The sequence below is a fragment of the Magnolia sinica genome, chromosome 15, assembly GCF_029962835.1.
Source record: "Magnolia sinica isolate HGM2019 chromosome 15, MsV1, whole genome shotgun sequence".
Lineage (NCBI taxonomy): Eukaryota > Viridiplantae > Streptophyta > Magnoliopsida > Magnoliales > Magnoliaceae > Magnolia > Magnolia sinica.
The window spans coordinates 12,946,173-12,958,832 of NC_080587.1; the positions used below are offsets into that span (position 1 = coordinate 12,946,173).

Sequence of the window (12,660 nt, forward strand, 5' to 3'; positions counted from 1 at the left end):
CTCTATGCAGATAAATTTCACGAGTCTACCTATTCAACAATTCTTACATCGTGCATACACACATCATCATCATCATCTAAGGCATATCCCAACTAATTGGGATATACGTGTATCGTATATATATTTGTGTGCCACCTATGTCCCCTTCCCCACTTTTATTTTTTTGGTACAGATAAGTTAAGAGGAAAGGATTTGTAAACTTTTCCCAAATATCTCACATTTCCACTTTTGAATCCATTGACGCGGTCATTGAAAATCAATCTGATGTACTTTTGATCATCTGTAGTTACATATCCCAGAGCAGAGGGGCCCAAATTGCCCACTGAATTCCTGTCAAAGTTTAATTTCAAATTCTCCGGAGAGAGATGGTTCCATTTTAAACCTGTCCTTCTACTGCTGCTTTCATTGGCCACTCTCCTATCTCTTAACTCGTCACATTTTGCTACTTTAAATTCCTTCTTTATTAGAGTGCATTGAATGTTTTTCTAGACTGCGCACTCACTTTTTCGAATGTTGCGACTGTTGTCGAGGATTCTTTTGTTTCCTCCCTACCAAAAATGCCATATAGTGGGTTTGAGGAGTTGGTGCCATCATCATCAAAATGCTCATATGATTGAAAAAGGAAGCATCTTTTAAAGAATCTTTCCCAAGGTATTTAAAAACGTTAACGTAACAGCTGTAATGGTAATGGTGGGAACTGTTGTGTTACAGGGCTATAACGGCCGTTACGGAAAAAATGGCTCGTAATGGCTGTTATGTAAAAAAAAAAAGGGCCCATAACAGTCTGTTACGGGGCCGATATATGGTTTTTTTCCCCGAAAAAGAGGCCATAACAGCCATTACGGCCCACATTATAATAGTAATGGAGGTGGCCTTTGCAGCCAATGTTACTGTTATTGACTGACTTGATCTTTCCTTATGTGTAAACATACCCTATGTTCAACTCCCCACTACTTCCCCTAGCCCTATTTTAAATATCCATGAGATTTTGAAAAGCCCAAAACAATCCCATGTCTTCTTGTTGCATTGCAGTGGATAAATTTGTTCTTCCATTTCCTTCTTTTTCACATGAAACAGACTCGGAAAGCTTTGGTTATAATGCTATCAACTTAGCAAAAGATCTTTCTTTGGTTCTTATGACTTCCAACTTGCTCTTGATTTCTTGATTTTGCTAGATTCTAGGCTAAGCAGTCTTCATCAATCACGTCATTTGTTTTAGTCCAATTAGGTTTGACTTGGTCTAATTTGCTTGATTTTGAGCTGGATAGGTGGTTATTTCATCCAGTTGTGATCTATGAATTTGATGTGTGTATGTATGCTAGGCTTGCAACATCGTGATTGTTAGGAGAATGCCATGTTCTATATGCATACACATGTCTATATATCGTTGCAGTCCAGTGGTTCCAGTACCACCATAAGCTTGTGGTGGTATTGGGCTGTTGTGGGGCCCAGGTGATGTGTGAATAGCATCTGACCCATCCATCATATGAATGTACGTGTATATAAGTATGCATGTATGTATATACATAGTGAACGATAATCTCTCACCCCATTCTCCTAAACTTTGCCGATGAAAAAAAAAAAAAAGCTCATCACTGAAACATCATGCTGAGATTTCATTCTTTCTGGAATTTATTGTGGCGATCTTATAATGTAATTACTTTCGAGCATTTTCCATCCATTATCTGACAATTGCCTTTCCCCTTGTCATATGATGTCAGCTGAAAATTGTGTTTAGTGAAATTCCCCAAGTGTCAATATATTTACATGATGTATTGTTTTTGCAAAAGCAAAACAACCTTGGTGACATATCACATTGATGCTTCAATAAATGGCCATTATAGTAATTGGGAACGCACTTATTTGGTTGTCTGATTGACTTCTCTTTCTCTTCTTCTTCTTCTTCTTTTGGATCAGTATTTTTGAATCTTTCTTTTGTGCAAGATATTTATTGTTCAATGTTCTTAGCCATGACTGTTTTTCTTATCTATTGGTGGAACTGGGAAGCAAACATTTATACATCTGAGACCGAATCAGTTAAAGTTAGAATGGACTCTCCTTCGTGGATTTGTAGAATGCTTAATGTTTTCATGGCATGTTGAGAACTACCATTGGAAAATAATGCATCACTATAATCTGGCCAAAGTTTCCCATACTGTGCTATCTGTTTTAAGTATTTACATTTCTCTTCTAGCAATGGTTTACAGTTGATTCAAGTTTCATTTGCTACCTACAGATTTTGCATGCAGTTGAAGCCACGGCGGACACAGCTTCAGAACATTCTCTAGCATCACTAGCAGAGGAATGTAAAAAACTTCTGAAGAAAGATACAACCATATTCATGCCAATTTTATCTCAATGGAATTCCCAAGCTTCTGTTGCTTCTGCTTCTCTTCTTCATAAACTTTATGGGAACAAATTAGTAAGCTCATTAGAGAGTAACATATTTAAGCAATGCCCTTTCCTTATTCCCAGTAAATTTTGAAGTTTTTATGCGAAGGATCTTAGTCAAACATGTTTCTTCAGAAACCTTTTCTTGATGGCGCTGAGCATCTAACAGAGGATGCAGTATCTGTGTTTCCGGCAGCTGATAGTCTAGAGCAGTATATAATGGAAGTTATTACATCTTCATTGGAAGAGGAAACTGTAGATGAATACTGCAGGAAAAAATTAACTCCATATCAGGTGAAAGCTTGGTCTTCATTAATGTCTCTAATCTTCTATTTCCGAATGAATCTCTGGCATGACTTATTTTAGCTTTTAGTTCTGCTTCACATTTAAAAACTTTTAATTTTTATGTAATCTGCTCTCTTATCTAACCTGGTTGTGAATCTTCTAATTTTGATCCATTGGAAATGTCTCCCTTACCAGTAGAGAGCTGATAATCATTTCTTGTATGTGGAACTTGGTAAACATGCATGCATGCATAAACCTTAGTTGTACTATCCAATGTTTTTAGTAGCAGTGATATCAGCTGATATATCTTGTACCGCATGGGTAGTGTTTTAAAATATTCACATCACAGGATACAGCACAATATATTGCATGGTATCGCAGATATCGTGAAATATTTCGACCAGTTCTTTACAAAAAATACTTGAACGCGTGGGAAGTTCAGGTCCGAGGGCAGAAAAAAAAACCCATCCAAACCCCTTTTCTTAATTTCTTTCCACTTCTAAATAGATCTATTGGAGATTTTGGCCCAACCTTGTGAATCCCTTCGAAGAAAAACACCAATTTTGTGCCAGAATCAAGATCAAAGCCGATTAAGGGCCGTTTTCAATCTAGTGAGCATTTTCGATCATTTTTTCTATAAATCATGTTAAATCAGAGCCAAATGGTTAAAATCTATGACTGTTCATGTTTTGCATGAAAAATCATGGATTTGGAGCTTCAATTTCATGGTTTGGGGGAGATGGGTCAATTTGCGAAAAACTGAAAAAAATTAAAATTTTCCCAATTTCTCCTAAATCGTTGCAATCTTTATGTCCAAACACAAAATCAAACAGGTATGTAACCTTATTAGTAATTCTTAGTACTTTGGGGATTTTTTGAGATTTTTTAAATTAAAAATTAATTAACAAATATTAAAAAATAGAGAAATTTCCCTTTGTAGACTTGACTTTTTACTAATCAGCCTAACTAAACCTCCAAAACTTTACTTTCCATTTCTAAACGTATGCTGTACGGATTGGCTTTTTTCGAATGAAAATACCCTTGTTTTTTGGGTTACAGTCATTTCATTCGGCTATACCCAAAAACCCATCTTCTCTTCATTTTTCTTTCTAAAATTTCCAGTTGAAGCTCCAATTATTGTCATTTTACATCTACAATCTTTCTCAGCGTTTTATTCATTGCTTCAAACCGGCCGCGTTGATAAACTTGGAATCTTCTAGGTTTTGTCCATAAGGGTTTTCTATTTTGAAACCGTAATTCACTTCACTGCACTCTTCTTCATCTTGAACTTGTGTTTCACTGGAATGACGATTGTGGGAGGTAAGAATGAAGAATGAATGTGTTTTTTCGCAAATAGGATTTGAGGGAGTAGTGTAATCAGTGAAAACTCGGTCAATTTCACCGAGTACTGTGAAGTTGAGCGAGTTCTTATTGAATATCACCGTACTCGGTGAAATTGACCCGGTATAGTGAAATTGATCGAGTTCTCTTTGAATATCACTGTAATCGGTGAAATTGATGGAGTATAGTGAAATTGACCAAGTTCTCTTTAAATATCTTTGTACTCGGTGAAATTGATCGAGTTCTCTTTGAATATCACTGTACTTGGTGAATTTCATCGAGTACAGTGAAATTGACTGAGTTCTTTTTGAATATCACTGTACTCTTTAATTTGTGTAACGATTTGCTAAGAATAAGGAATGTGTTTTTTTGCAAGTAGGATTTGAGGGAATGAAGTATGTAATCAATGAGAATGATAGATTTCTCTCTAAATATCACTATACTCGGTGAAATTGACCGAGGACATTGAAATTCAAAGAGAACTCAGTCAATTTCACCGTACTCTTTGAAGTCTACAGACGGAAATTTCTAAATTTCTTTTGATACAAAAACTTCAATATGTAGAGATTTGCTAAGAATATTTTGATGTGTTTATTTGCAGTCAATGACTTCGAGAATCATCGTATACTTCTATGGTGGGGAGTTAATATGTGAAAACAATGGATATATGTATAAGGGTGGAAAGTAAAAAAAAGTATTGCTTTGAGTGTCAGGACTACATTTGAGGAGCTTCTATTTAAAATATATAGGATTATTAAGACTACACCTAAGGATTTACGATATTAGGGTGAAAGTGTTGTACCCATGCTCAAACCAATCAAAACCTCCATCTGAAATTGAAGATGACGAATATGTGCGAGTGTTCTTGGCAGCATAGTCAGAGCATCTGAATGCATACATGCCTTTAATAGTAGAGACAATGCAATGCATTAATGAGACCATACACGAAGACCCCGTCGGTTGGACCGGTGTTGAACATGATGTCGTCGTTGAACATGATGCCCCTGCAGTTGGAAATCCGTGTGAGGAATGTGGCGTTAGTTGGGCAGCTGACCTAAACCTGAAATGTGAATATATGGCATCACCTTTATGAGTACATGTGCCTTCATCCTCCACCACCGGTGACGAATGTGTACGTCTAAGCGACGTTCCACCGCCTGAGCCGCCTCAAACATTAAACTTTATGACCGGTCAAGTTAATGTGCCTTTTGTGGATGGAAATCCGTGTGAGGAACGTGGCGTTAGCTGGGCAGCTGACCTTAACCTCAAATGTGAATATATGGCATCACATTTATCTACAAGAGTACATGTGCCTTCATCCTCCACTACCGGTGACGAATGTCTACGTGTAAGTGACATTTCATTGCTCGAGCTGCCTCGAACATCAAACTTCATGTCTGGTCAAGTTAATGTGCTTTTTGAGGATGACACATTCATCAATGCATATCTGTGACTGTTAGAATATTCAGATTCATTTGATGAACCAATTGAGATAGCCGTTGGATAAATGTTTAAGGACAAGAGCCAATGCCAGTATGTTTTAAGCCAATTTGCAATTCGCAAAAACTTCCAATATAGGGTCCTGTACTCATCATGATGTGTTTACAAGATAATTGTGAATGGAGGGTTCATGCATCTAGGGTGAATGATGCGGGGATATTCAAACACACGTGACATGTCATGGATGAAGAGTGGTCACCGACAAGCTAATAGTAAGTTAGCCAGCGAGTTGGTTATTAGTCGTATCGAGTAGCGCATGGGATTAAGGCCAAGTGACATTATATTGGCTATGTATGAGAAATATAATAATTTTATCAGCTATAAGAAGGCATGGCGGGCTAAGGAGATCGCAATCAAGCACGTAACGGGATCTTATGAAGACTCTTACAATGAACTCCTAGTCTATTTGCATGAGCTGAGAGGGCCAACCTAAGGACAGTGACTGCCATGCTTGTTAACCTGCAGACGAGCAGGTTCGAGAGATGTTTTGTTGCTCATGCGTTAGAAATTTTCAAACTTCTTCGCGAAGGGTGTTGGCCATCTATAGGACGCACCTGAAAGGTAAATATAAGGATGTTCTATTCGTGGCTACAGCCTTGGATGGAGACAATCATATCCTAATAGTAGCATTTGGTATTAGGGAATCAGAGAACAGTAGCAGTTGGAATTGGTTCTGTACCCACCTTAATTGTACGCTAGGGTATTTTCCGCGTCTTGTCATTATATCAAACCGACATAAAGGTTTAATGAAAGAGTCCCCGAAGTCTTCCGATATGCAATCCATGGCTACTGTGCCTATCATATCTACAAAAGCTTGGTTAACACATTTAAAGATAGGTCGTTGGAAAAGTATTATTGGTGGATTGTAAAGACGTTTAGGAAGGCTGCATTTGAAAAGTTAATGCACGATATCGAAGTGGCTAACCCCCCAGTACATGCATAGTTGACAGAAATAGGATATGAAAGATGGCCATATTCGCATTTTCTAGGAAAAAGATTCAACTTGGTCACACTAACATATCTGAGTGCATTTTTTACTTTGTTCAAAGAAGCAAGAGAGTACCTTGTGACCATACTGGTAGAGACTGTCAGTTTTAAGATCCAAGAATTGTTCTACAAGAGAAGAGAATTTGCATAATCATTTATTGGACCGTTTACACCATGGGCAGAGGAACAACTAAAGGGTCTTCTACCGAAGGCGCGCGATGTTAGTTGTCATGTAATTTTTTAAGACAAGTATTATATTGTGGGAGATTATAATGACACAGTTAAGCTTAGTGAGCTTTCATGTACATGTCGCGAGTTTGATATCAAAGGGTTGCCTTGTTTGCATGTTCTTTCAGCATGTATAAAGTGTAATTTTCCTCATTATACCTACTACTCCCCATTCTATTTGGCGCAAAATTACCATATCACATTTAATGAATCCATGTACCCATTATGTGACAAGAGTGAATGGAAAATATCAAACGAATTTAGGGAGTGTTGTGCGAAAATTAAACCCCCACAACAAAAGAGTTCAATCGGAAGACCGAAGAAGACAAGAATTCCTTCACGTGGAGAGGAATGAAAAACAGTAAAATACGGAATGTGCAAAGAAACTGGGCGTAATCGACAGAGGTGCAAGTTTCCAATACCAAAGGAATAATGCATCCTACTTTCCCTGCAGAGATGAACATTAATGTATTTTTTGTGATGCGCATTAGTGTATTTTTTGTTGGAATGTAATGTGACGGTGAATGATTTAATTGCGAGATGTCTTTAAATATTATTGAAATTGTAGATTTAGTACTACATGTGAGACTTGGAGACATGGCTAATGTCTCGGGGGGAGGGGTTGAATAAGACTTTTAATATTCTTCATAAATTTAATCAAACTCAGCCCTAAATAATTGCCTTGATCAAAACTAAATGGCCGAGTAAGTGTATGCATGTAACACACTAGATCTAAGATAGCAACATCATAGGCATTTCATTCAGCATAAGTTTATCTAAGCACGAAAGATATATTCAACAGGCGGCATAAGCAAGGATAGACGATCAATCACAAATGCACGATGATGTATAGTTCTTCGACTAGTTGTTTCCTCCACTCCTGGTTTCCACACTCTCTGCACAAGTACTCCGGATTTCACTGTCTCCATGGTTTTAAATCGGCTTCACCATCAACCCCCACATCCTAATCCTAGGAGGCTAGGACACACATATACCACCCGCTAGTGGCCCTCTCTAGGGACTTCCGGAGTTCGACAAAGATAGATTTATAGAAGTTTCGCAATAGGCAAAAAACGGCTAATTATCGACCTGTCCACCCGATGCTTCGACCGGTCAAGATAGTCAACGGCACAAAGTATTATTTTCTGTCCAGATTTTGCCACTTTCGATCTATCGACCCTCATTTTCTACTAGTCGAAATTGACCTTCGACCTGTCGAAATAATTTATCCATGGGTCGAAATCTTCAGGATCATGAGTTTTCTTTTCTTTCCAAAATTTGCCACTTTCGATCTGCTGACCCACATTTTCGACGGGTCGAAATTGACCTTCGACTTGTCAAAATAATCCATCCATTGGTCGAAATGTCTAGGATCATGAGTTATCTTTTCTGTCCAGATTTTGCCACATTTGATCTGTTGACCCTTGTTTTCGATTGGTCGAACTTGACCTTTGACTAGTCGAAATGATCCATCCATGGGTCAGAATCTCTAGGATCATGAGTTTTCTTTTGTTCGATTTTTGACTGTTTCGACCTGTCGGCCATGGCTTTCGACCTGTCGACCGGTTGAGGAGGCTGTCCATGGGTCGGCAACAATTCACTTTGTGCATTTGATGGATTTTCCAAATTTGGTTCTTTTACACTTCCTTCCACAAGGTCCATCCTTATCTAATGGACACTTGACTTGGTTAGATGGATTGAGGAATGTTTATTAATGTTTAAGCCACCTAACGAAGGGTTTCGGGATCCTATTAGGCTGTCTAGTTGAAGACTTGCCAAGGCACATGTATAAACCTTTGAATCTTCACTTCGCAAGCTTTTGATCTTCAAATCTTGATATCTTCAACTCGATTGGGGCTCATCTGACTTGACGAAACTGATTTTACGGTAATTGACAATCTTCAACTTGATTGGGGCTCAATTTCTACAAAGATGAATGAATTGCAAAGTATATCACAAATTGTTAAAGGACACAATAGTTCACAACAACACAAGGAACTGACCGAGTACTCGGTTGCAATAGTACAAAGGAATTGATCGAGTACTAGGTGAATATTCACCAACTACAGAGTTGTTTGATTGAGTACTTAGTGAAAATTACAGCGTAATCGGTGAATATTCATCGAGTACAGAGTTGTTTGATCGAGTACTCTGTGAAAAATACAAAGTATCCTGTGAATTCATTAAGTATATAGGATTTCACCATTACCATTCACCATTCACAGATCACCATTTCACCATTCATCATACACCAAGTATTGGGTCAAATTTAAGTGAAATACGAATTTTAAGTGAAACAGTTTCAACATTCCATTTGGTGGGTGGATGATCATAAGAATCCAATGTTTATTGTCATGGTTCACGGGTATGTATACCCGTCCATGCAAAAAGAAAAAAGAAAAAAGAAAATATCATTGAAGACATGATGAAAAAGGTATATCCATTATCCAATGTGGGTAAGTTTTAACGAAAACATTACTCGTTTGTAGCACCATATGGCCTTGGCCCCTTCTCGTTGGTTGACGATCCCAAAGGTAGTGACCTTCCCAATTCTAACACTTGTTGCTTCGACTTCGTGCCTTGGTCCCGATATATTCTCAATTTTGGTAGACTGCTTTTGAGACCTCTCAGTTTCAAACAGAATCACATATTGCAAATCTCATAAAGACGGGAAATAGAATAACCACAATCCAAAGTAAACATTTACCAAAAGTGGGACAAAACTCTCAATCTTAAGGATAAACTGTTCGAATATCGTCCGGTCTTTTTTCCAAGAATGTAATGTATTTGTCAATAGCCTAAGCAGCAAAAAAAGATGATTCAACTCAAAACTAATCTAGGAGCTAAATAGATGTAATTCAACGTATATAGATTGAGAATACTCACAACACTATCAACCCATGCATCTTTCACCCATATTGAGCTGAACTAAATTCCCGCTGCCGACTCTTTATTTGCATCATACCAAGCCTTCAATTCTTGAACCTCCTCCTCCGATAACACTATAAATGGGTACATCTGGTCCTGAAAGGGTATAGGAGAAGTACAAAAGTCTTTGGATTCTTCAGAGCCAGTGATAATGCCGGGAGTTGTAGGAAGGGCGGACATGAACAAAAATGGAGAAACCTTATAGTAAGAAGGCTTCAAGAGCATTTTTGGTCTCCCTTTGTTAGTAGGAGTAGCTATCGCTGCTTCCTCTTCTTTCTCCACTGCAATAGAGGGTTGTCTCTCCATCTATTCCGTATCCTCTATCGCAATAAAGGTTTGCATCTCCTCTTCCTTCTCCTCTTCTTTCTCCTACAAAGTAGATAGGAATATTTTTACTCAAGGACATAGTAGTTTAGCAGACAATTGACATTAAAGGACACAATAGGACACATAGTTCACAAAATATTTCACAGAATACAAACGTACTTGGTGAATATTTACCAAATACAGAGTTGTTTAACCTAGCACTTGGTCAAAATTGTGAGCTATTTGTGATGTATTCGTGAATTGTTTGTGATATATTAAGGACATAATAATTCACAAAAGAGTTCACAATTAATATATCAGGGACACAATAATAGTACGATATATATAACAAATATATCTAGGATTTTGCAAAATATATTACAAAATACTTAATGAAACAGTTCATTGAATGTCCAAATAGTTTACTCAATACACAAGCGCACCTTATGGGAGCCTTCTTCCAACTCCTTTAACCCTCTCTCCTTCTTCAACTATTCCCTCTCTTTCTTCAACTCTTCCCTCTCCTTTTTCAGTTCTTTAACCAATTCATATCCCATTCCCTTCTTCTCTCCCACTCCTTCCCCGTATTCTTCGTCATACTCATCTTCCTCCTCATCGTTGTCTTCCTCCTTTTCATCTTCCTCTTGCACATCGAATCTTCACTTCTTCCTTACTTCATTTCTTTCAATATAACCCCACTTTAATGCTCTATAGAATGTAACAGTGTATATATCAGAGATGTAATATATCAAAGATATATATGAAATTAATAATCATCAACAGAAAAAAAGAGATTACATGACATCTTACCTCAAACTTTTCTTGGACCAGATGAATGGCCTCCGTCTCCAGTTCTTCACTGGTGGTGGTGGGTTCCAAGGTAAGGATTTCTTTGATCTGTAAAATAGCTTGTTATAACTTGTTTTAAGTTCATGTATAGAACCTATATGTTAAAATAAGCAATTAAATAGCTTCAAATAAATTGGCTTACGTATTCACTCTCGAAGATGTCGTATATTGTGTTGTACCTCCTACCCTTCCAGCCTCGATATTGAATGAAACTTGGAATTTGGGAGGGAACAAATGAGATCACATAGTCTGTAAGGGTCATTACTCTCTCAATGGCCTATATTTGTTACAATGAAATTGCATAAGGTTAAAAAACTATGGTTTAATACAAACACTAATTATGTAGTATAAGGAAAGAATCCATACTTGCAGCGGAGAGATGCAACCGTAGACACTGTAGGTTTTCCTTGTCCCATGTGATGCCTTCAGGACTCCTTCAACCCTTTGACTCATTGTCTTGAATACCAAACTATCCCAATGATACCTATTGAATTCTTTTAAAGAGTCAACCAAGTCAATATACTCTAATTTGTAGTAATATTTAGTGTCAGTCCCCCTACTAAATCACTCTACACACATTAATAAAGCAACCTTCACGACATCTTCATGCTTATTGGTGTCGACGATCTTATCAAACACCTCTCCTAGATGTTTCTTTAATATGAGATATTGTTTCTTCTAGTAATTTTCTCTTATGGACTTCTTACTAGTCCCTATTTTGGTTATAGAAAGGTCTCAAATCTTAAGACCTGGTATAAGGGCGAACTCCATCTCAATAAATTTCAAAAGCTTCCCCTGTATCTCAAATACACGATCACCTCTGTCTCAAAAAAAGTATGTGCGATAGATCTCTTATAAATCTAAATGATGGAATGTCTAACAATAAAGAAAATGCCTAAATAGACTTAACCTAGTCTCTAACATGGTGGTTTTTAGGAGTGTTTGATAAAATCATCGCTGCATAAGAGTGGTCGATTTGGAGAAAATTGGGGAAAAATTAATAGTTTTGTAATTTTTTTTTCAAATCGGAAAGGATGAATACCAATGTCATGTTAGAGAGTATCTTCACTATTGTCATTCTACTATAACCTGGGCGTAGTAGTGTCGGTTTGTGTAGCAACAATATTATGCCTAGCCTTGTCAAGATGGAGATAATGATTTTGAGCTACCACAAAACTTTACGTGGGTCTAAGCCATAGCCATACACATTATACATAGGTATATTTCTAGTTTTCTTCTTTTGGTTTTGATGTATTGCTTGTGTTTCCATACATGTCTTCTTATATTTATAAATTATATGAATTGACTTTGAATATATTTGCATTAGTTCAATTAGACAACACATGGATTAGGGCCCATACAAAGGAAACCTATTATGTGCACATTTTTTGTGACGTTTTGATTTCTAAATGTGTATTGATGTCTTTTTTACAATCCTTGAAGTTTCATAGAAAAATTCGATCAATTTACCAATGTTTCCCCACGTTTCCCAACACTAGCGATACATTACGCAATACAACTGATACATTCCACGCGATGACCAATATGTATCCATATGACCGTATCCCATACATTATGCAATAACGATACATAAAACATTGGTACGATCCTTCTAACTAGGTGCTACTCATGCTACATATCGTGCTTCAGGCTCTTGCTCCGTCTCCTACTTACTATATGGTTGTACTTGCTAACATTTTGAAACAGACTTCCTGCTCCTACACATGAATTTGTTTATGCTTTGCTTCACGCTCCATGTAACTATGACATAAAAACATAAGCATTTTGAGAGTTAACAAAAATATTTATTAGCCAACCCATTTTAAAGCCAACATGCAAAGTGGG

At 37.3% G+C, this 12,660-nt stretch overlaps 1 protein-coding gene across 2 annotated transcripts in view; it reads left to right on the forward strand.

Moving 5' to 3' along the window:
- The window catches only part of LOC131227340 (protein unc-13 homolog), a 127,531-nt gene that overhangs the window by 59,289 nt on the left and 55,582 nt on the right, over positions 1-12,660 (forward strand). For both annotated transcript variants that reach the window (XM_058223123.1, XM_058223122.1), the window contains 2 exons: positions 2,237-2,422; positions 2,527-2,685. In XM_058223123.1, the coding sequence (XP_058079106.1) occupies positions 2,237-2,422; positions 2,527-2,685 (345 nt within the window). The remainder of the gene's footprint in view (positions 1-2,236; positions 2,423-2,526; positions 2,686-12,660) is intronic.